The sequence below is a fragment of the Leptonychotes weddellii genome, chromosome 6 (genome assembly GCF_054177405.1).
Source record: "Leptonychotes weddellii isolate Sample4059 chromosome 6, ASM5417740v2, whole genome shotgun sequence".
In the NCBI taxonomy this organism is placed as follows: Eukaryota; Metazoa; Chordata; class Mammalia; order Carnivora; family Phocidae; genus Leptonychotes; species Leptonychotes weddellii.
In genome coordinates, this window is record NC_138374.1 from 10,267,459 (window position 1) to 10,292,291 (window position 24,833).

At 38.8% G+C, this 24,833-nt stretch overlaps 1 protein-coding gene and 1 pseudogene across 2 annotated transcripts in view; one reads left to right on the forward strand and one right to left on the reverse strand.

The window, feature by feature from the left end:
* MCMBP (minichromosome maintenance complex binding protein) overlaps positions 1-24,833 on the forward strand; it is a 42,265-nt gene that overhangs the window by 5,048 nt on the left and 12,384 nt on the right. For both annotated transcript variants that reach the window (XM_081823406.1, XM_081823407.1), the window contains exons 2-8: positions 9,587-9,672; positions 10,327-10,467; positions 10,593-10,634; positions 12,590-12,691; positions 16,770-16,914; positions 19,516-19,667; positions 21,452-21,552. In XM_081823406.1, coding sequence (XP_081679532.1) covers positions 9,587-9,672; positions 10,327-10,467; positions 10,593-10,634; positions 12,590-12,691; positions 16,770-16,914; positions 19,516-19,667; positions 21,452-21,552 — 769 coding nt within the window. The remainder of the gene's footprint in view (positions 1-9,586; positions 9,673-10,326; positions 10,468-10,592; positions 10,635-12,589; positions 12,692-16,769; positions 16,915-19,515; positions 19,668-21,451; positions 21,553-24,833) is intronic.
* Positions 6,788-7,549, reverse strand: LOC102746486 (large ribosomal subunit protein eL13 pseudogene; annotated as a pseudogene).

Consider the following 24,833-nt stretch of genomic DNA (forward strand, 5'->3'; position numbering starts at 1 on the left):
CCCCCCCCCCCCCGTGCTCGGCTCTGTTGCATGCTGTCCCACAGGCGCGCAAAATATAAATTAAACTTTTAAAAAAATGTATCCACTTCACCTGAATTTTCAAATATGTTAGTTTATAATTCATAATATTTCACAGTTTTTAATATTTGTTATCTATATAGCATTTCCCCTTTTTTCATTTTGTTCTTCTACAGTTATTTCTTTTGGTATTGTGTGCTGTTTGTATCTTGTTTTTACTTATTTGTATGATTCTTTTGGATTTTCTTTGTTTTTATTCTGAACGGGCTTTCCAGAAAATTTGTCCATCTTAATGATTTGTACTAGTGTTTTTGTTCTCCATTTCACTGGTGTTTGTCCTTTATTATTTTTCTTATTCTTTGGATTTGCTCTATTCTCTTTTTCTAGCTTCTTAAGTTGAATACTAATAAGCTCATCCATTTCCATTCTTTCTTGGTACTTGATTAATGTATTCAAACCTATAACTTTCTCTTTGAACACCACCTTAGTAACCCACAAACATCAACCCTTGTAGCTTTCTTTGTTATCCACCTGGGAGAATTTCATAATTACCCCTACAAATTCCTCTCTCAGGATTATTCATTAGTATGGGCTTCTTTGTTTTAAAAAAAATCATTGTAGGGGGTGCCTGGGTGGCTTAGTTGGCTAAGCGTCTGCCTTTGGCTCGGGTCAAGGTCTCAGGGTCCTGGGATCGAGTCTGGCATAGAGCTCCCTTCTTAGCAGGGAGTCTGCTGTTTCCTCTGTGTGCACGCTCTCTCAAATAAATAAATAACTAATAATCATTGTAGACATAAGCGTGCTTATATGTTAAGCTTTCCTTTTGTCATGAGTTCTTGTCACATTTTGGACAGAGAATATACACCTGGCATCTACTGAGGTTTCCTCTATAGTACATAGAACTTTTTGTGAATGTCACATGTCCTAAAGTGGTACCCTGAATATTTATATTTATATTGGAGAGCTTATTGTCTTCATACCTGCTGTATACTTACTTTTGTGTTTTATGCTTGATACATGTTTCTGAGAGGGCTGTGTTAAAAGTCTCTAATTGTGATTTCTGTTTAGTTTTTCTCTTTAGTTCTGAAAGTTGTTGCTTTATGTATTTTGAGGCAGTGCTGTCAGATACATTATGTATTTTCTTGAGCAGTACTGTGTTAAAACTTATATTTGTATTACTGCATTTCTTTTTCTTATTGAACAGAAATTTGGCATTTTCACCAAGTTCTTCCAACATTTCATTCATACTATTTATTTACTGAGAACTATGCTTTCTTTGTGGATGTTCTTCAACTTGCCCTCTGAATTATTCCTCTAATTTCTGCCAGTTGCTTTTTAGGTTTGTTGTTTAATTGTTATGCTTGGATTTTTTTTTTTTTCCATTGCATTCATGAGTTAATTTTGTTTCTTGGACCTCGGGTCTTCCTCTTTAGTGGATTCTTCATTTTAAATTAAAAAATACATACTTTTAAAGATTTATTTATTTTAGAGAGTGAGAGCACGAGCGGGAAGGGCCGTGGGAGAGAGAATCTCACGCAGGCACCACACTGAGTGTGGAGCCTGACACAGGGATCGATCCCAGGACCCTGAGATCACAACCTGAGCGGAAACCAAGAGTCAAATGCTTAACTGACTGAGCCACCCAGGCGCCCCTTAAATTTAAAAATATTTTTAAGAAAGGTTGTGTGAGAAGAGAGCAAGAGATACATCACACAATGATAAAAACAGTTTGCTAAGAAGACGTAAGTGTAAATGCACCTAACAGCAGAACTTTAGAATGCATGAAGTAAAAACTAATAGAACTGAAAAGAGAAGTAGAGAAATCTGTATTGGAGATTTTACCACTTCTCTTTTAGTAGTCTACAGAACTAGTGAACAGAAAATAAGCAAGGATATAGAAAAACTGCACAACACCATCAACCAAGTATATCTAATTGCCATTTGTAGAATGCTCCACCAACATTAGCAGAATATTATGTTTTTTTCAAGTGTGCATGGAACATTCACCAAGATAAACCACATCCTGGATCATAAAAAAAAATTAACATTTTTTTTTAAGATTTTATTTATTTATTTGACAGAGAGAGACACAGAGAAAGAGGGAACACAAGCAAGGGGAGTGGGAGAGGGAGAAGCAGGCTTCCCATGGAGCAGGGAGCCTGATGCGGGGCTTGATCCCAGGACCCTGAGATCATGACCTGAGCCGAAGGCAGACGCTTAATGACTGAGCCACCCAGGCGCCCCAATATTAACAGATCTTAAAGAGTTGAAATCATCAGGTATGTTCTCTGACCATAATGAAGTTAGATTAGAAATCAGTAACAGATGACAAGAAAATTGAAACTTGTGGAAATATTTCTAAACAATCCATGGGTCAAGTCTCAAAGGGAATTTTAAAATATTTTGAACTAAAAATAACACAGCATATCAAAATTTCTGGGATTCAGCCAAAGATGTGCATTAAGTGCACTTATTAGAAGAAAAGATCTCAAATCAATAATTTAAGCTTCTACCTTAAAACTAGAAATGACCAAAATAAACCCAAGTCAAATAGAAGGAACTACTACAGATAGGTCAGAAATGAACGAAATTGAGGGACGCCTGGGTGGCTCAGTCGTTAAGCGTCTGCCTTTGGCTCAGGTCATGATCCCAGGGTCCTGGGATCGGGCCCCGCATCGGGTTCCCTGCTTTGCAGTAAGCCGCCTTCTCCCTCTCCCACTCCCCCTGCTAGTGTTCCCTCTCTCGCTGTCTGTCAAATAAATAAAATCTTTAAAAAAAAAAAAAAAGAAAGAAATGATCGAAATTGAAAACAGAAGAAAAAAAAATCAATGAAACCCAAAGCTGTATTTTTTTTCACAAAAAGATCAATAAAATTCATAAGTTTATAGCTAGACTAGCAAAGGGAAAAAAAAAAAAAAAAGGAAGATACAAATTACCAGTACCAGGAATGAAAGAGGAAATAACACCATAGACTGTATGGACATGGAAAGGATAATACAAGATAGCTCTATGGACATAAGCTCAACAAGTTAATGGAGTAATTCCTCAAAAAAAAAAACCACTGTATTTGTTTCCTTTTTTTTACTGTAACAAATCACCACAAATTTAGTGGCTTAAAACAACAAAGTTCTTATTTACAGTTCTGGAGGCCAGAATGATGTGGTCTTACTGGGTTAAATCAAGTTGTCAACAGGACCACATTCCTTTCTGGAGGCTCTAGAGGAGAATCTTTTTCCTTGTCGTTTTCCACCTTCTAGAGTCTGCCAATGTTTCTTGGCTTATGGCCCCCTTCGAGTTCTTTTCTCATCACTGACTACTAGTTCTGTCTCACTTTTCCGCATTAAGTGCCCTTACAATTATATTGGACCCACCTGGAAAATCTCCCTGTTTTAAGGTCCGTTGATTATCAACTTTAATTCTATCTTCTACTTAAATTCCCCCTTTGTCATGTAACATATTCACAGTTTCTGGGGATTAGGATGTGGCCATCTTTCCGGGGGGGCGGGGGGGGCCATTATTCTGCCTACCACAATCACATGTTATCCACACCCACCCAAGATGAAATAGATACCCCTCCCCGCCAATTCCCCCTCATTCCCCTGTCCCCCTAAGAGCCTCTGTTCTAATTTTCATTTCTATGAATTTGCTGATTCTTAGTATCTCATGTAAGTGGAATCCTATAATATTTATCCTTTTGTGTCTAGATTATTTTAGCATAATGTTTGTAAGGTTCATCCTTGTTGCCCTCATTGTTTGACAGAGTACAAAGGTAATTCAATGGAAAAGGATATTTTCAACAAAGATATTGGAACAATTAGATACTTATTTGCAAAAATATGGACTTTAACCCAAAATCTCATGCCTTATACAAAAATTAACTCAACATGGGTCACAGATCTAAGTATAAAACCTAAGACTATAAGCATAAAAGTTATAGAAGTAAACAGAAGATCTTTGTCACTCAGGGTTTGGCAATGAGTTTTTAGACATGCATAAAACAAAACTTCGATAATCATCAAAGCTAAAAGCTTTCGTTCTGCAAAAACTACTTTTAGGAGAATGGAAAGATAAGCTGTTGACTAGAAGAATGTAATTGAGAAGACTTGTATCCAGAATATATAAAGAAAGCAGATGGTAATTAACCCAGTTGCAAAAAGAGCCAACATTAAATAGATGCTTACCTAATTCAGCATCATTAGCCACTAGGGAAATGCAAATTTGAACCATGATGAGATATTACACACCTATTAGAACAGCTAAAATTGGAAAACACTGACAGTACCAAATTCTGGCAAGGATAAAAACAGCTGGGTGTCTAGTATGTTGCTGGTGAGAATGCAAAATGGTACAGCCATTCTGGAAAACAGAATCTGGAAAGCAGAATCTTAAAAATTAAATCATTCATTTACCATATACCCAAGTGTCCCATTCCTAGGTTTTTACCTAGAGAAATGAAAGCTTATGTTCTCACAAAAACCTGTACACAAATGTTTCTATTTGTTTTGTTCATAGTTGTTAAACCTGGAGACAATTCAAATGTCCTTCAACGACTAAATGGAGAAACAAATTGTCATTCAGCTATACCATGGTATACTATTTAGCAATTAAACGAAATGAACCATTAATATACTCATGTGTTGGGATTCCCAGGATCACTTCTATCTTTAGAGATTCACTAAAGGACTTACTGTGACTCCGTATATATTTGTATTCAAGGCTAAGATTTATAACAGCAGCATAGTAAAGACACAGCTGGATCATAAGGGAAGAAGAGACAGATGGAGTCTGGAGGAATCCGTGTGTAGGTCCCTTTATTCTCTCTCCCATGGGAGAATTCATAGAATAGAAGACTCAGTTTTGTTACGATAATCAAGACAAACTTGAAATACATAAGTACTTGATTTTAAGACTTAAGATCAAGCCATAGTGGTTAAGACAGTATGACTGTAGTATTAAGACGGCATAAAGATAGACAAATAGATCAGTGTAACATAATAGAGAATGTAGAAAAAGGCTAACGTAAGTACAGTGAGTTGATTTTTTTGACACAAGTGCCAAAGCAATTCAATGCTAGAAAGAAAGCCTTTTAATTAATGCTGGAACAAGTGGATCTTTTTGGAAAAAAATGAGCCTTGACCCCTATATCACAATATAAACAAAAAGATTAATTTGGTGTCAGTTACAGACCTAAATGTGGAAAATAAAAAACCTAGGAGAATATCTTCATGACCTTGGGGTCTGTAACTGAAAGAAAAACTTGGCAAATTGGACTTCATCAAAATGAAAAAAGAGTACTAAAAATACAGATTAGCAGAAAATAATGTGCCCTACATATATATCTGACTTAAGACTTATGTCTAGAATATACAAAAAATTAGTGTAATCGATGCCACAACAAACCCATTTTTAAAAAATGGGCAAAATTGTGAATAAGCACTTCACAAAAGAATTTATTGAAATGGTCAATAAACATGAAAGGTGTACAGTGTCATTAGGGAAATGCATATTAAGACCACAGTGACATGCCAGTATGTATCCAGCAGAATGACTAGGATTAAAAAGATTGACAAGGTCAAGTACTGGTGAGGTAGAACCAACTAGAAGCTTATACACTGTTGGTGAGAGCCTATATATTTTTTTCTTACTCAGTTCCCTTGACTCTTAAACTAGATCAAGATTGAGAGCAGTGGTGCTCAAATTCAGATGGCCAAGAATTCATAGCAAATGTGATAAAGTGATATATGTGTGCTAATAAGCAGGATTCTTGGTTGCAAGTGACCCAACTTGGTCCTACTTAAACTCAAAATGATGAATACATTATCTTAGGTAATCGAATGCATGAGTGGGTTAGGTCAGGCTCTCAATTAAGCCAAATAATTAAACCATGTCTACAGGAATCTGCTTCTCTGTTTTTCTCTGGAATGGCTTAATTTCGAGACAGAACTTAGTCCTAGGGGCCACATGCAGCTTCCGGCACTGAGTGCTCTGTGTACTTGAATATCTGGTAGTGCCATCCTTGTCCTTGATTTATGTCTGGAATACGCTAATTCCTTATACCTCAGCATGTTTCAAGTCTACCGCCCTTTCAAGGCCCGGCTGAAGTACCACCTCCATCAGAAGCCCTCTCTGAGATTATTTGACCTGCATTCATTTCTCTTCTTTGCTTTTGGCTGTTACTCTCTGTTCACCACTTTTCTTTGCTTTAAGTTCTTCAGCTCTTGATAACCTTACTGAACCTAGTGGAGTGCCGGACACACTGTAGGCTTAATAAATAATGGACAGTTATTGCATGCTTGATTTTTTTTTTATTATCTGTTGAATCCTTTAATTGTCTAGCAGTACCAGATATTTGTAAGATGGCCTTAGGAAAATCCTGTCTGTATACACGTACCTTACTGCCTCCCAGTCACTCTCTGATGGAGCTTCAGCAGCTGTTAGGTGGCATGATCATGTTTGTTTGTTTTTACTTTTCTTTCTTTCCTTTTCCTTTCCTTTTCTTTCTTTTCCCTTTCCCTCCCCTTCCCTCCCCTTCCCTCCCCTTCCCTCCCTTTGCTTTCCCTTTCCTTCTTCTTTTCTTTCTTTCTCTGCACCCAGTGTGGGGTTTGAACTCACCACCCTGAGATCAAAGTCGCATGCCCCACCAGCTGAGCCGGCCAGCCAACCCACCAGCACCCCCAAGCGTGTTCATGTTCCTTACACAGATGCAGTCACAATAGCAGTGTTGGTGTGCTGTTGTGACTGTGTATCAGCCTTTTCTTTAATACCCATTTTCAGTGGAAGCAAAAACACCCATTCTTTTTTTCTTTTGATCTAATTCAGTAATCATTTATTGGCACTCATCTAGTATAATAGTGGTTCTCAAACTTTAATGTGCGTCAGAATCACTTAGAGGGCATTTTATGTCTTTATACTATTTTTATCACAATTTGCCAATGGCACTTTATTTTTTCTTCTCAGCATCCTGTTCTGCGGCTTCCTTGGCCCTTTTTGCTTGCCTGGGCACCAGAGCTGAGCATGGGCACGGGCCATGTGAACACTGGCCAAACGCATGCAGTCCTCCTCCTCCATTGTGACTCCGGCTTTCTCCTTCTCGTAGACATTCCATGTGGGCGTGACTGGTCCTGTCAGCTGGGTAGCCAGTTTGAGGTCTTCAGCAGAGCTGTCTCCCTTCTTGGGGGCCAGGGGCTTCCTGGAAAGAGGATGGGCTTGGGGTAGTACTCTGTAGCGCTGCGTGCTAGCCTGCAGGAACTCTGTGGACTTGTTCCGCCTTCTTGGATCCACTGAGATCGCGGTGGTCTGTGCCACCTTCTTGTGGACGCCAGTCACTCATAACTTTTGAGCTGAAGCCCTTGCCAGCTTGCACTTCGGTGTAATGCCTCACGGTGGGGCACCTCACTGTGCCCCGGGGTCCAGACAGGGCCCAGGTGGATCTGTGGATCTTCCGTGCTGGCTGGTTGAACTATGGGGCCATGCACCGTTGCCAGTCCTTGTGCAAGTAGGGCTTCGGGGTCATGCTGTTCTGGCTAGGTGCCATGGCTGCTCCAAGGGGAGGGGACGGCCAGCGGAAAGGGACTGACACTGCAAAGCCACTTACTAGGCATTTTAAAACATGAATTGCTAGGCCTCACCTCCAGAAAATCTGATTTGCTATGTCTGTGATGGGCTGAAAAATTTGCATTTTAACACCTACTCATGTGATTCTAATGCTGGTGGTCAAGGAAACACACTTTGAGGACCAGTTTACTGGTGAATTTAACCCTCATTCCACATCAGAATCACCTGAGGAGTTTATTTCCCTCCTCCATTTTCAGAACTAGACCTTGCTCAATTATGTAAAAGTGTTTGGAAGCCCTGCTAATAAGCATGGTGTTAGTGGGATTTTATGAGTATTTCTAACAATCAGCTCTGTAACAAATAGAGACAATTGCTTTACTTCACATCTACGTAGCACCTAGTGATGAATATGAATGGTGGAAGTATTGGCTAGCGATGTGGTTTGCTGGTTCTCCCAAAATAGGTATTCCTAATTCTGGCAGTAATTTACTTTGGTCTTGGCCAATTCCCATAATTTTTTTCCCCAAAGCCTTGGTTTTCTTACCTTTTTTTTTTTAAGGTTTTATTTTTAAGTAATCTATCCACCCAACGTGCAGCTTGAATTTACAGCCCTGAGATTAAGAGTCATATGCTCTACCAGCTGAGCCAGCCAGGTGCCCCAGTTTTCTTATCTTTAACATGACATTAAAAACACCTTTCTCATCATTTTGCAGTTATCATTGTAAGAGTTGTCAATGGATTCTAAATCTGAGGATTGGGGCAAGATCCATAAAAATTTTTGCATGTCTTGAAGTGTCTTCAGATTACTTAATAGTTGCAAAGGGGGAAAAAGTAACTGCACTGTCGAGAGACTGGCTATCATTTTGACTGGGTGATTAAAGTGAACATCATCAGGGGTGCCTGGGTGGCTCAGTCGTTAAGCGTCTGCCTTCAGCTCAGGTCATGGTCCCAGGGTCCTGGGATCGAGCCCCGCATCGGGCTCCCTGCTCCGCGGGAAGCCTGCTTCTCCCTCTCCCACTCCTCCTGCTTGTGTTCCCTCTCTCGCTGTCTCTCTCTCTCTGTCAAATAAATAAATAAAATTCTTAAAAAAAAAAAGTGAACATCATAGTGAGGGGAAGGTGGACGTGGTGTCTCTAGATGGTACCATTACAAGGACGCAGCATCACTAAGGGAACAGCCTGACTGATAGTGCACAACTGCAGTCTAATCATAAGTGAACATCAGACAAACCCAAAGTGAGGAGCATTCCTCATATTTGTTTTTTACAGGTTTTGTTTTCCTCTTAAATATGTCATAAAACAGATAAAGATTGAGGGACTGTTCCAGATTAAAGGAGGTTAAAGAGACATGATAGCTAAGAGCAATATGTGATCCCAGACTGGTTCCTGTACTAAAGAGGAAGAAGTGCAGTCAGGGATAGTGGTGGAATATGGTGATAGGTTAGATAAAAAGTATGGTATCAGTTTTGAATTTCCTGAGGTTGGTTACAGTACTGTTATGTAAGATAACCTCTTTGTTCTTAGGAAACAGGCATTGAAATACTTAAAGGCAAAAGTATATGATGTGTGTAACAATCTCAAATGGGTCAGGAAAATGTATATATGAGGGACTAGATAAAGCACATGGAGCAAAGATACAGGTATTCTTTGTACTATTCATTTGATTTTTTTGAAAGTTTGAAATTATTCCCAAATTGAAAAAAATTTTTTGTAGAGCACCTTCTTTTCATTTCAGGGTAGTTATAAAGAAAAAAAAATCTGTGTAAAAATGTTTTCAGAGAGCATTGCGCTTTGTCCAAGTGGCTTCGTATCTCATTCTGTGGGTATTCTCAACGAGGTTGCTGGCTTCTGAGAGCCTGCACGAGGGCAGCGCTGCCCTGCATCGTAATACGCACCCCCTCTTAGCAGGGCGGCTTCCTGAGGGCCCAGTGCGGCGGTGTGCCACTAGAATGTCACCTGACCCTGGTCTGTTGTTAGGCAGTGTCCCTTTAGCTCTGAAAAGTATATTTTTCTTTCAGCCCAAAATGGAGTTAATTCTGACTGGGAGAAGAAAGTAATTGAATATTTTAAGGAAAAGCTGAAGGAAAATAACGCCCCTAAATGGGTAAGTTTATTGCTGTTTGCAAGGGAGAGGGTTGGGCCGACTTTCAGTTTCTCTCAGTAGAGTCATAATCCACATAAAATTTTAGTATATGTGCTTCTGAAGCGAGCACTAAAATTTAAAACTATATACGTTAATGTGTACTGTCTTCTGCTTTAAGTGCATATGTATTGAAAGATTTTGCCCTCTTCCGACTGAAATTTAAATTCAAGCAATTCAGTGCTTCTGTGTTGGTGCCTCTAGGTGGCAGTAATTGACCATGTTACTTTCTAAGACCCCCCCCCCCAAAAAATCAGTAGTTGTGAGAGTCCCAGATATCTTTGTTCTATTCCCTTCATTTAAAGAGAATTGGCATGTACTAGTTTTAAGAGAAGAGCTCAACAAAGCAAATGATTTTCTGCTACTTGAGAAGTATTCTTAAGGAAGAGCATCCTTTTACATTAGAGTCAGATGTCATGATACAAACTTGGAAGAACATAAAAAATACTTTTGTGCTTAGCACTTTTGTTGTGTTGACTGTTGAGATCACTGGCTTCCTAATGGGGCTTGGTGTGTGTATGTGTGTGTGGGGGGGTGGTGGTTCTGGATATACAGTCTCTGTATATGTGCTTCACGTTTTACAGATAAGAGTGTTTTATTGACTTGTTTTCCTTTAAGGTACCATCACTGAATGAAGTTCCCCTTCATTATTTGAAACCTAACAGTTTTGTGAAGTTTCGTTGCATGATTCAGGATATGTTTGACCCTGAGTTTTACATGGGAGTTTATGAAACGGTTAACCGAAACACAAAAGCACGTGTATGTATTGCTTTTCTTCTTGAAACTTTCTGTTTATAAATATTGGCATTAATTTTATCCTTGTGTTGTTTATGGTGGTTTTGATTCAGATATATGATGCTGTTATCCTTTGTCTTGGATCATAGGTCCTTCATTTTGGAAAATACAGAGATGTAGCAGAGTGTGGGGTATGTATCCTTAAGACATATAAAATATTTTAATAAGAATTTCTTCTTAAGCAGTGAATTTTCTTTTGGTTGATCTTAAGTGTATTTTGTGTGTAAAGTTCTAAGAAGTCATGTGAAATGTTTTATTTACCTTTTATTTAAGTTTCTCTGGTATGTTTTTGATCTTTTAAAAATCTCTTAGAAGGTGGAGTATTGTAAATAACAAAACTAATTCCTTTTCCTTGTGTCTCTATACTTGCTTTCAAAATTAGAGGTTATGATAAATTCTTTTAAAGTAAAAGTGGAAGATTAACTTAGGGCTTAACACTTAATTAAATTTCATTAAATCCTGCCGCCTTTTCCTAGGAGGAAAAAAGTTTATAATAAATTTAAACTTTCTTTGATAAAGAGAGGTAATGGAAACTTACGTATCAGTAATGGGAGAGGCAAGAAGGCAGAGGACACTAGATATAATTATGGTTGTGAAAGGGATAGTCTTGAGGTAGAAACTTAATAGAAAAGCAGTTATAGAGGAACTACAGTATATCTACATTTTTTAAAATTGGTTTTTCATGTGGTTCTACTGAAACTGATGGTAATTGTTAATTGTTGGGGGGAAAAACAAGTATCACAGGTGGGGATTGATCAGGCAGGTGTTTAAAGGTGGCACCTTAGTTTGAGTTACCTTCCTTCTGGGTCTAGTTCTCTGCTTTGGTGATCCAGAGTCTTAGTTTAATCAGATTATCTGGGGCTTTTTACGTTCTGGGAGTCTGACTCCCGCTTACCCAAACCTCAAGAGATTGATTTATAAGCCCTAATACCACACCTTAATTCACAATAGAAGCTGTGCCTGATTGAGTAAAGTGTTCTAATTCAGGGCCAATCTGGACAGAAAAACAGCCCTAATTTGGAAAGTTGCTGCGAAGATTATATTAAACAAAAATATAAGTTCCTGTAATTATTTAGGGGGACTTGTGAAAGATGGATTTGCTTATCTTAACACATGATGAACTTGAGGTCTCCCAATGTCTTTTTTCTTTGAGAGTGTTTCTACAAAGTAAAATGTGGTGCCAAGTCTAATGAGTCAACTTTATAAATACTTGCTGTGTCCATTGTTTGAGGAGCCCTAAGTCATATTAGCCTAATCTATCAATACACAGTAATGTAGTATCACCATAGGCTAGTAATCTCAGCATCTGGAAATAGGAAAATAGGTGAGTCTGTCCATGTGTGACACTGCTGAAGGCCAAGAGTTCATATTGTGTTGCTAAAGATCATAAGTAAAAGCACCAAACCAGGAAAACTTTGGGCCTGGAAAGAAAGAAAGAAACACATAGAAAGCCCTGTTTGTGTATATACTAGCTCAGGCTGAGACTTGATGTCTCTTGGCTCTTCCCCCCCCTCCAACCCACAAGATGGAATATACATTTTATTTTACTTTTAAGAGATTTTTTTTGTAATGTATGTACTAAAAGTAGTATATGCTTATTAAAGTAATATTTTAATATTACATCTTGGGTTCTTTCTAACTCTTAGGATTTTCTCAGTATATTTGAAATGGGGAACATTCCTTTTCTAGGGAATAATATCTGACTCAAATTTCCTTTCAGAGTTACTGCTAATAAATATTTCATTAAGTTCCTGTTTTATAGGCTGATACTGATGTGGTCTATGAAAGAGACAGTGCTTTGTCTTTGAAAAAAATTAATAAAGTATACTGTTTATTAAAAGATTTAATTTTGTAACAGGGTGCTGTGTATTATGGACTTGAGGGAAAGTAGTATATTGATGGTTGCATGTGAAATGATTTTATGTCCATTTTCCTTTTTAAAAAATGAGTTTGGATTTGGTATTTGTTAATTCTTAACGTGAAATATTTACTATAGTTTTGTAAATAACATGAATATGTGGTTTGCTAATTAAAATTTTTGTTTTTCTTAATAAAATTTTAAATATACTTTTTGTATATATCACAGCCTCAACAAGAAGTTGATTTAAACTCCCCACGAACTACCACTTTGGAAAGACAGACTTTCTATTGTGTCCCAGTGCCTGGGGAATCTACATGGGTAAAAGAAATATCCTTTATCTGAAGTTTCTTCTGTGTTGAGTGGTTCCTGATTCTTTTCTTTTTTTTTTTTTTTAAGATTTTATTTATTTATTCATAAGAGACACAGAGAGAGAGGCAGAGGGAGAAGCAGGCTCCCAAGGAGCAGGGAGCCCAATGTGGGACTCGATCCCAGGACCCTGGGATCATGACCTGAGCCGAAGGCAGATGCCTAACCATCTGAGCCACCCAGGCGCCCCCTGATTATTTTCTTAATTGAAGAAACCACAATTAAATTTCGAGTTTTTAGAAACTTAGTCTTTTTACACCAATGAAGTTAGCTGGAAAAAAATTGTTCTTCATTTACAGAGGTTGGCTTTATTTTAATGAAGTGTTTTTGGTTTGTCCTAAACAAGAAAGGTTATAAAACAACCCAAGTATGCATCGTTGAGAAATGAGAAAATTGTGGTACATTCCTATAGTGAAATACTGTTAAAAAGATTGAGGTGGATTTAAAGGTACTAAAAAAAAGAGCACCATAATTAAATAAAAACATAGTTTCAAATTAGAACTAATTCTGCATTTCTTTTTTTTTTTTTTTTTAAAGATTTTATTTATTTATTTGAGAGAGAGAATGAGAGACAGAGAGCATGAGAGGGAGGAGGGTCAGAGGGAGAAGCAGACTCCCCGCCGAGCAGGGAGCCCGATGCGGGACTCGATCCCGGGACTCCAGGATCATGACCTGAGCCGAAGGCAGTCGTCCAACCAACTGAGCCACCCAGGCGCCCCCTAATTCTGCATTTCTTAAGGGAAAACAACATATTGGCTCTTTTGAGAGATGTTGAAACATCTTGGTATCCTTTTTATTTTTTTTTAATTTTATTTTTTTAGTTAGTAATTTTTTTAGGCATAGTTCACACATACCTGAGATGCATAGATTTTAAGGGTGCACTTCAGCGGACAAGTGCACACCCATTTAATTTACACCCGTAAAAGTAAAGAACTTGGGCCAGAAAGTTTCCTTGTGTCTTTTTCCAGGCACCTCACTCTCCTTTTATAACCACTGTCCTGATTTCTTTCACTGTAGCTTCATTTTACCTTTTCTGTGTGCCAAAAAATGGAATCATACAGAGTCTTTTGTGTCTGATATTTGTTCTCCATAACACATTTGAGATTCATTCTTGTGTGTGTGTGTGTGTGTGAGTTGCTCGTTCCTTTTTATTGCTGATTTTATTTGTTTATATCTTTTCCACTTGATGAGCATTTGGGTTTCCAGTTTGGGGGCTGGCATTTTGTGAGAAGATTTTCAGCTGGGTTTTTTAACAGTTTTTTCTGTGCATCAGTTGTGATAAGTTGTATCTTTCAAGGAATTGTTTCAAAATCATTTAGTCTCAGTTACTGAATTTATGTCAATAACAAAGCTTTTCATAATATTTCCTTTTCATGTCTGGGGGATATCTAGCAGTAATCTCTTTTCATTTCCAGTAATGTTAATTAATTTTTCTTTTATTCTTGATCAGTGTTGGTAGTGGTTTGTCGAAGAACCAACTGTTTAATTTTCTGTTTTCTATCATTGACTTTTGCTCTTATTTTTTTATGCTAGTTTGGCTTCAGTTTTTCTCTGGCTTCTCAAAGTGGATGCTCAGATCATTAATTTCAAATCTTCCCTTTCTTGTATTATCATTGAAGGCTATACATTTCTTTCTAATCACTGCTTTGATTGCATTCCACAGACTTTGATTTGTTTTCACCATCATTCAACTCAAAATATTTTCTAATTTTCCTTGTGATTTCTTCTTTGTTCCTTTATCTTTACAACAGTTTACTTCCATTCATCCCCCTCATTCTTTGTGCTGCTGTTGTCATACACTTCATTTGTACTTAAACTGTAGAGCCCACAATATATTATCCTGTTTGCTTTATTTTTTTTTAAGAATTTATTTATTTGACAGAGAGACAGCAAGAGAGGTAACACAAGCAGGGGGAGTGGGAGAGGGAGAAGCAGGCTCCCCGCCGAGCAGGGAGCCCGAGGCGGGGCTCGATCCCGACCCTGGGATCATGACCCGAGCGGAAGGCAGACACTTAACGACTGAGCCACACAGGCGCCCCTTCTGTTTGCAATCCCCGACCCTGAGATAATGATCTGAGCCGAAATTGAGAATCAGATGCTCAACTAGTTGTGCCACCTAGGTGCCCCTGGCCCCCATTGCTTTTTGATGAAACGGTAGCCATCATTTTACTGTATCCTTGTGTGTAACATCTTTGATTTTTCTCCGGCTGCTTCTGATGTTCTCTCTTTCTCTCTGTGGTTTTCAGCAGTTTGACTGTGATGTGGCTGGGTGTGGGTATTTTTGTGTTTATCTTGCTTGGGTATTTTTGAAGTTTTGGATCTGTGGCCTGGTATTTTTCAGGTTTCAGCTTTATTTCTTCAAATGTTTTTCTGTCCCAGTCTCTTGTCATTGTCTCATTTTCTGGGGATTCAGTCACATAATCATTAGATGTTACTGTCCTCCAGGTGACTGAGATTCTGGGGTTTTTTTGGTTTTGTTTTTCATTTCAGATATCTTATTTTTCAGTTTTTGATTTTTCATTTGGTTCTTTTTCATTGTTCCCATTTCCCTGCTAACATTCCTCATCTTTGACTCCTCTATCTGTTTTTTTTTTTTTTAAAGATTCTATTTATTTATTCATGAGAGACAGAGAGATTGAGAGAGAGGCAGAGGGAGAAGCAGGCTCCCAAGGAGCAGGGAGCCCGATGCGGGACTTGGTCCCAGGACGCTGGGATCATGACCTGAGCCGAAGGCAGACGCTTAACCATCTGAGCCACCCAGGCGCCCTCTTCTATCTGTTTTTAAGATTTTAACTGTTTATTTGAGAGAGAGAGTGAGCACGAGCATTGGGGAGGGGCAGAGGGAGAGGGAGAAGCAGACTCCCTGCTGAGCAGGGAGCGTGATGGGGGACTCCATCCCAGACCCTGGGATCATGACCTGAGCCAAAGGCAGATGCTTAACCAACTGAGCCACCCCAGGTGCACCTTGTCTATCTTGACTTTTAAAATTGTAAATTTTAAGGTTTAGAGGGAACATACCTCAACGTAATAAAGGCTATATATAAAAAAAATGGTGAATTTTAGATTGTCTTTTTAGTGTCCTTGTCTGCTAATACCAATATCAGAGTCATCTCTGCGTTTGTTTTTATTGATTATTTTTAATCCTGATTGTAAGTCATATTTTCTTGCCTCTTCATATATAACTAGTAATGTGTTCCTGTATGCTGATGTACAGCATTGTAGAGTTTGGTTTTGTTTTCCAAGAATGGCATTTTGTTCCGACAGGCAGGTGATTTGAGTGCATCACTTTGACGTCATGGCTTGATTTTGGGATTTAAGGTGGGTATGGAATAGCCCTTGGCCTGTAGGACGTAGTCCTTACTCATGAGATATGCTATTTCTGGGTCACACCTAAGTGCCCAAGATGTTCATGAGGGTCCAGTTCCAGTATTGTACAAATCCAGAATCTCCACTTAACTCCCAGCCAACTAGCAGCTGTTCCTGCTAGCCCTCAAGGACTTGTACATCCATGGTTTTATGTTCAGCCAGAGACCCAGATGGAACCTGCACAGGTTTCTGGGTCTTTATCTGCAACTCTCGCCTCTCTGTTACTGTCTTGCAACTTCCAGTTGCTCAGTAGCCGTGAACTGTGCGGTCGGTTTCTCTACCCAGCAAGGGCAGGGCCTTCACTTCTCTTTGTTGCAGTTTAGGAAATGTTCCCAAGAGAAAACTGGGAAGATTGTGGAGTTTACCGGTGTGTTTCCTTATTCAAGGATTATAACCTTATGTTCCCTTACGGTGTTCAGTGACTGAAAACAGTTGCTTAAGTCTTTTGTCCAGTTGTACAATTTCTTTATAGCACAGGTAGGGGGCATGAGGTTAAGCTGCTACTCTCATGATCAAAACTGGAAGTCCAGTCTTTTAAAAGGATGTTTTAATTTTAACCAAATTGCCTTTTTTATTAGAATCTTTTATCTTTTATTAATAATAATCTTTTATTAGCCCTGTAATTGGTATATTCCTCAAGTCATGGCAGATTTTCCTTAACTTTTCATTTAACGCCTATGTTAATGCAAACCAAGCTCGAGTTAGTCCTTCAACGTCCTACACTCCCAGTCGTCACAAGAGGAGTTACGAAGATGATGAAGATATGGACCTGCAGCCCAGTAAACAGAAAGACCAACATGCAGGTGCCAGGCAAGCAGGTAGTTTGTGCCAACAGGCTTTCTGTACATTCCTCTCTCAGATCCGTTTTCAGAACTAATTGTTGTGTAATTTAGCTCTAGATTTAGGAATTGACAATGATTTGACAACCTTGCATTCAAGTTCATCGCTGTTACAGTTTTGAGGGTTTCTGCAATACTCTTTGGTCAACTGTGCTTCATAACTGAGCAGTTAGGCATCTCTTAGTGAGAAGTGTCTGCTTTCCTATTAGTTTGTAAGAGTCTCAGGTGGTTAGTTGAGAAGGGTCTTTTTCTCATTTTTTATATTTTTATCTCAGCTCCTAAGTAATATGGAAGCCTAGTACTTTATCCTGAAAATGTTTTTTTTTTTTAATCTGAAAACATGCTTTTTTTATTTTCCTTTTGAGATAGTGGTACTTTATTTTTTATTTTTATTTTTTTTAAAGATTTTATTTATTCATGAGCGAGAGAGTCATAGAGAATGTGTGCACGTGTGCACACAAGGGGCAGAGGGAGAGGGAGAAGCAGACTCCCCGCTAAGCAGGGAGCCTGACCCTGGGATTATGACCTGAGCCAAAGGCAGATGCTTAACCAACTGAGCCAGCCAGGTGTCCCAAGATAGTGGTACTTTAATTTATTGAGTTTGAAAACATAGAGGAAAACCATGAAATTGTGGTGCACTAGGTAACTTTGTCCTCAACTTCAGAGCAGAGAGCCCTTAGAATAGTCATAGTTCTGTTTGTTCTATTTACGCACATTTGTAGTGGTTTGTCTCGAAACATGCTGAAAACCCAATAAATTCTGATTAACGCAGGGGGATCAAAAGTTGTAATATCTAAGAGCATGAGACAGTTTCAGAATTGGCATATTTCATTCTTGATTTCACCAATCACGGTGTTTAGGAACAGTGAGTGTCTTTATTGTGGCAGGTAGATAAGTTTGTCTTTATTCCTACCTTTGTGTCCAGTCACTTACTTCTCTTTAGGACCATCATCAGAGGGCAAGTGGAAGGGCGAGGGGGTCAAACAAGTCAGTCTAGTTAGGGGGCATCTGTAAGATTGGGTTGAGAGTGGCAAACAAAGAATTACTAATGAATTTCATTTAACCATATATTTTCATATTTTATAAGTTAATATTACTATATTTCCTTAGAGCTAAGGCATATTTTAATGTTTTTAGTATCGGAATGTTTTATAGTAAATCTATACAAATGTGGGGGTGTTCTTTTTCTTCACCCACCCCCCAAATGTTTATTAAAATTAATGGTGTATCATAACAATAAGTAACATTAGAATCCAGGATATATGGTAATTCTGTTATCACCTAAGCAACTGATGCGCTCTCCTCTTTTTTGCTTTTATTTGGATGTTAGACTGTAGGGTTTTTTGTACATTTGAGTGCATTATTTACAGCATAACTTGTTTGTCAGTTTCTAGGTAATCTTTCAAGCTATATATATTCAAAAATTTTTTTTTGAGATAAGTGTAGATCACATGTAGCTGTAAGAAATAAGTTTCCCCTGATGGTAACATATTGTATAATTCTAGTAGAATATCATAACTAGGAAATGGACATTGCTACCACCCACCGACCTTAGATTCACATTTCCTACATGCACTTATTTGTGTGCGTGTATTTTGTTCTGGGCAGTGTCATCATGTGTAGACTCATGGGACCACTGCCACAGTCAGGATCCAGAACAGTTCATTGCCTACATCTTTTGAGTTGTCCTTTTAGAGTCCTGCCCACTGCTCTCCTGCCTCTCCCCTCCCCACAAGTCCCTAACCCCTAGCAAACACTAATACATTCTTCATCTCTATACTAATGTTATTTTATTGCAAGAATGTTGCATAGTCAAGTATACTTCAATTATTAAAAAAAAAAAAAAGATTCCGGTCTAGCATTAACCCCCCCCAAAAAATAATAAGTTGCGTAAATGGGATCATATAGTATGTACACTTTGTGGATTGGCTTTTTTCATTCAGCAAAACTTGAGATCCATCCCCATTGTTGCGTGTATCAATAGTCTATTCCTTCTTATTGCTGAACAATATTTTACGGTGTGGCAAACTATCTGTTGATTCTAATTAGTTATAAGCCCTAAGCTATGACCACTTCAGGGAGAGAGGGCATTTTTAAAATCATCTTTGTATCCCCAACAACTAGTCTGATTCCTAGTTACACAATGGATGTTACTAAGTATTTGGTAAATGAATTTATTACTATATGATTTTATTCTGCGTAATAAGTAGAAAAAGTATGTTCTACCAAGGTGGGTTTGTTATCAGTAGACAATGTATTTCTTAGGTTAAAGATGTCAAAGTAACTGTATTAAATATTAACTTTTAAAATACTTACACTTGAGATTTGAAGGGGGGAGTATTTTGCCATTTTATTGTATCGGAGAAATGATTAAATTTTTCAGATCTTTATAATCTTTGTTCTCTTTTAGGTCAGACAAAGGCTTTGTTAGCATATGTACTTCCTTAAGAACTATAACAGCTTGAAATTTTTGAGTTCAGAAGCATCATTTATATCAGACTTGAAAGGCTCTTTAGGAATGTTCTTTCTCTCCAGGAAGCCTTAAAAATGACTAAGTACAGTGCTGTTCTTTGATTTTAGGGAGTGTTGGTGGTCTTCAGTGGTGTGGAGAGCCAAAACGTTTAGAAACTGAAGCTTCTACTGGCCAACAGCTGAACTTCTTGAACCTCTCTTCTCCCTTTGACCTGAATTTTCCACTGCCAGGGGAGAAGGGCCCTGCATGCCTCGTGAAGGTACTAAACCTTTTATACACCTGACCTTAACGTAGATGTGGAATGTGTCTTGGAAGTTAACCTAGAATACTCTTAGCATTTGTGTTTGTTTTCTGTGGCTGCTGGAGCAAATATTCACAACTTTAGTGGCTTTTAAAACAACAAAAATTTATCATTTTACAGGCTTTAGGTCAGAAGTCCAACATGGATCTCACTGAGGATAAAATCAAGGTGTCCTTAGGGCTGCATTCCTTTCTGGATGCTCTGGGGGAGAATCTGTTTTCTTGCCTTTTCCAGCTTCTACGATTGCTCACATTCCTTGGCTTGGGGCCCCTTCTTCCATCTTCAAAGCCAGCATGTTTTCATAGTCACCTCTCCCTCGGACTGTAGGTAGGAAAGATTCTCTGATTTTAAGGACCTTCGTGATTAGATTGGGCCCAACCAGATAATCCAGGATAATCTCTTCATCTCAGGGTCTTGAATTTACACACATCCCTTTTTGCTTGTAAAGTAACATTCACAGATTGCAGGGGTTAGGATGTGGACGTCTTTGAGAGGCCATGTTCTGCCTACCATGGCATTCTTGAATTGAAGAATATGGGGCGCCTGGCTGGCTCATTCAGTGGAGCCTGTGATTCTTGATCTCGGGGTTGTGAGTTTGAGCCCCATATGTTGAGTGTAGAGCTCACTTCAAAAAAAATGTGAAGAATATTTTGAAAACAAGTGGTACAGTTTTTTAATTCATGTGTACCTCCTATGTCATTTCCAGCTTCCAACAATATCTAACATTTTCAACATTCCTCTCTCATCAAAATCCATTTCTCATTTGTATTTAAAATAAAATAGAAGGCAAAAAATCTGTTGGTAGTTTGTTCTATCTTGCTTACCTTGTTTTTTTGATCCTGATAGGTGAAACAAGCAATATAAGTTTCAGAAATGATCATTGAGAATTTCCATTCTTTTATTTTGTGGTTTTAACTTAAATGGCCCTTCAGTTCTTTACCACAGAGACCAGAGTGAGGACAGTTTCCTGCCATGCTTCAGTTCATTCTCACCCCGAGGAGGCTTTGACAGTTACTAGAGTCCATCAAAGACAGATAACTTTGAAAGTTTTATTGTGAAAACCCTCATGGCCTGAGTTTTGTGTTAATCCTCCTAATGGTGCATAGTTGGTGAATAAGTCCAAAGTTAGTAATCCTTAGTAATCCTGGTTTTTTTTCCCCCTTCTCTGTGTGTACTTAATAGATTTTGAGGTAATGCAGGTTTTTCTTTCTTTTTTTTTTTAAGATTTAATTTTTCATTAATTTGAGAGAGGAAGAGAGAGAGCGTGAGCACGAGCGGAGGGAGGGGCAGAGGCAGAGGGAGAAGGGAGAGGCAGACTCCCCGCTGAGCAAGGAGCCCAGCGTGGGACTCCATCCAGAATCCTGGGATCATGACCTGAGCCAAAGGCAGACGCTTAACCAACTGAGCCACCCAAGTGCCCAGTAACGTGTGTCTCTAATGTTAGTTGACCATCATCCTTTGGGAAAACCTTTTCTTCGAAGTAATGTGGTGTATTGACAACAGACCTTGGTATGGGAGTCAGGAGTCCTGTGTTTTAGTTGTTAATTGCTAACTAGGAGAATGACTTCAGGCAAGTATTTTACCTCTCTTGGTTTCAATTTATGAAATAAAAGAGTTGCTTTAAGGTCCATTTCCTGACCTAAAAATCTAAGATATTATTACTTTAACCTTAAAACTAATATTTTAGATTTTTTTGGTGTTATTTAGTCCTAACAATGTGATTTCTTATGATCTCCTATCAGGTCTATGAAGACTGGGATTGTTTCAAAGTCAATGATGTTCTTGAGTTATATGGTGTCCTATCTGTGGATCCTGTGCTAAGTATACTGAATAATGATGAAAGGTGAGTCTGTTCTTTTTTGGGTAACTTTATTTTGATACAATTTCAAACTTGCAGAAAAGCTGGAGGATAGTTATAAAGAACTTTCTCCCTTTACCCAGACTTACCCGTTAACACTTACGCCCCATTTGCTCTGTCATTCATTTGTGCTCTTACATAGGCACATTTTTATATACGTATGTGTTTATCTGAAATGAGAGTAAGTTGTGTACATTATCCCCTAAATACTCGAGTCCATATTTCCTTTTTTTTTTTTTAAAGGTTTTATTTATTTATTTGACAGAGACATAGCGAGAGAGGGAACACAAGCAGGGGGAGCGGGAATGGGAGAAGCAGGCTTCCTGCAGAGCAGGGAGCCCGATGTGGGGCTCGATCCCAGGACCCTGGGACCATGACCTGAGCCGAAGGCAGACGCTTAACGACTGAGCCTCCCAGGCGCCCCTTGAGTCCATATTTCCTAAGAACAAAGACTTTCTCTTACACAGAGTACAGCTATCAAAATTAGGAACTTTGCCATAAATACATAGTACACTAACCCACAGTCCATACTTAATTTTGCCAATTATCTCAGTCTTGTTCCTTCTGGTGGTTTTTTTTTTTTTTCTTCCTTCTTTTTCCCTGATCCAGGATCCATGGGTTCACATGTTCCACTAACCTGGAACAGTCCTCAACTTTTGTCTTTACTGAACTTGACACCCTTTTTTTTTTTTTTTAACTTAACAGAAATTCGTTTCTCACAGTTCTGGAGGCTGGGAAGTCCAAGAGTAAGGTGCTGACAGATCTGGTGCTTGTGAGGGCCCATTTCCTGGTTTGCAGATGGCTGTCTTCCGGTGTCCTCACATTGCAGAGAGCTTTGACACCTTTGAAGAGTACATCCAGTCATTTTGTGGAATATTTCAGTTTGGATTAGTGTCATGTTTCCTCATGATTAGATTCAGGCTGTCATATCAGGAGGCACGTGAAGTCATTGTGCCTCATTACTGGTGATGTTAATTTTGATTGTTTGGTTAAGGTGGCATCTGCCAGGTTTCTGTCCTATAAAGTTACTGTTTTTCACTTTGTAATAAGTAATTTGGAAGGAGATACTTGGAGACTACATTAATATCCAGTTACTCATCTTAACTTTCATCAACTTATTTTTTTTTAATTTTATTTTATTTGTCAGCGAGTGTGCGCGTGCACAAGCAGGGGGAGTGGCAGGCAGAGGAAGAGGGAGAAGCAGGCTCCCTGCTGAGCAAGGAGCCCAGTGTTAGGCTCAATCCCAGGACCCTGGGATCATGACCTGAGCCAAAGGCAGACACTTAACTAACTGAGCCACCCACGTGTCCCTCATCCACTTATTTTAATATCCATTGATGATGGTTTTTTTTTTTTTTTTTAAAGGTTTTAGAGTGAGCATGAGTGGGAGGGGCAGAGGGAGAGGGACAGAGAATCTCAAACAGACTCATGGAGCTCGATAGGGGCCTCGATGTCACAACCCTGAGATCACAACCTGAGCTGAAACCAAGAGTCGGACGCTCAACCGACTGCACCACCCAGGTGCCCCTCTCCATTGATGACTCTTGACTCAGTTATTACTAGATGGTGATTTTCTATTTCAATCATTCCTTCTACACCTGTTTATTGCCATTCTGTTAGAAGAGAGATTTTCCTTCTCATTTGTTTATTTAAGTAATTTGTTTATATCAGTGTGGATGTTAGTCTGGTGCTTGAGATTCAAATTTTCTCATTTGGCTAGTGGGAGTCATTGTAAGCAGGCTCTGGGTCCTTGCTGACATAACCTTCCCATTTTTAGCGTATCTTTTCTGACACATTATGCTGTTTCAACCTCATCTTGTCCTTCCCATGCTCCAGCTGCAGTATCAGCCATTTTTCTAAGGAGTATCAGTTTCTTTTAGTGAGGGATTTTATTTAAAAGTCAAGATCTGAGTGCTTGTGTGCTCATTGGTACCAGGATTGGTATTGCTTTTATTCCCTTTTAGTGGACAGGACTAGGAAATACATATATACATACACTGTATGCATACAAGTAAATGCACATTTATATACCCACATACATATATCTTCATGTATTTTCAAGTGTCTCTATCAGAACTGTGTGTTCACAGTGTTTCTAGTTCTAATTCTGCACGCAGATGCTCTCCCTTCTCCCTTCCCATGTTTGTAACTCCTCTTCTAACAGAAAGAAGCTTGACTCTCATTATTCTCAATATATTCCACAGTGCAGAGAAGGTAACTTCAGAATTGGTAATCCATACCACTGCAAAAAACAAACCTGGTGTCCACTTCTTTTTATTTTAGAATGAGGTGTATAGTCAGAGTGCTATGTCTAAAGTTACTGGGGTGAGTTTTCTTCCCCATTGGTTCTTTTGCTCATTATTCATTTTATGTAGTTAGCTCATTTGTTTCCATTGCATTTCACTTCAGAGTTTTTCTTCTGTCCTTATTGTTTTGATTTTTTAAGTTTAGAAAACATTGACATTGTTGCCCAAATCACAGCTATACACAAAGAATGTAGGGGTGTCATCCCCCCTGCCCTGTTCCCACTCATCCTCCATAGGGAACCAACCTGTTTTCTGCTTTCATCTTTCCTGTATTTTTTGTAAAAATAAGTAGACACGTGTATGTTTTATTCCTGTTTATTATTAAAAGCATGATACATGTATTCCTGTACACTTTCTCTCCACATTTAACAATATATCCTGAAAATCCAGATCTTCCTCATTCTTTCTTATTTTGTTTTGAGCTTGCCAAAAGAATGGAGTCATATACCCCTACACAGTAGTTTTCTTTTTGAGTATTGGATATTAATCTTGGTTTCCCTATAAGAACTCACTTTTCACTATTAAAAATAAAGGAGGGGGACAAAAATTTTAAACAACTCTAAAGAAATTTAAATAGCATTCCTTAATAATAGTATAGCAAATTGCTTGTCTTGGCTGTTTCTGGTGATGATGCTTTTCCTGCTTCAGTCACTTCACTGGTTGAAGCCGCTTAGTGCACAGAGTGAGCCAGATGGCTCAGGGTGCCAAGCTGGTGTGGCCATTTACTGGCCATGTGACTTCCGCAGGGCCTTGGTTTCCTCATTGGAGATCAGGGTAGGTGAGGCGTACTGAATTGGTGTGTGCACAGTGAAGGACACTGCCCAACATGTGGTCCAGACCACATAAAGGTTGTCGCCGTCCTTGTGTGTAAGGAGGGGAGCCGTGTGAATGGGTGACTGTAGAGCAACCTGTCAAGTCTGAAGTTCTAAACACATTTTAGTGATTTGTTTCAGTTGTATC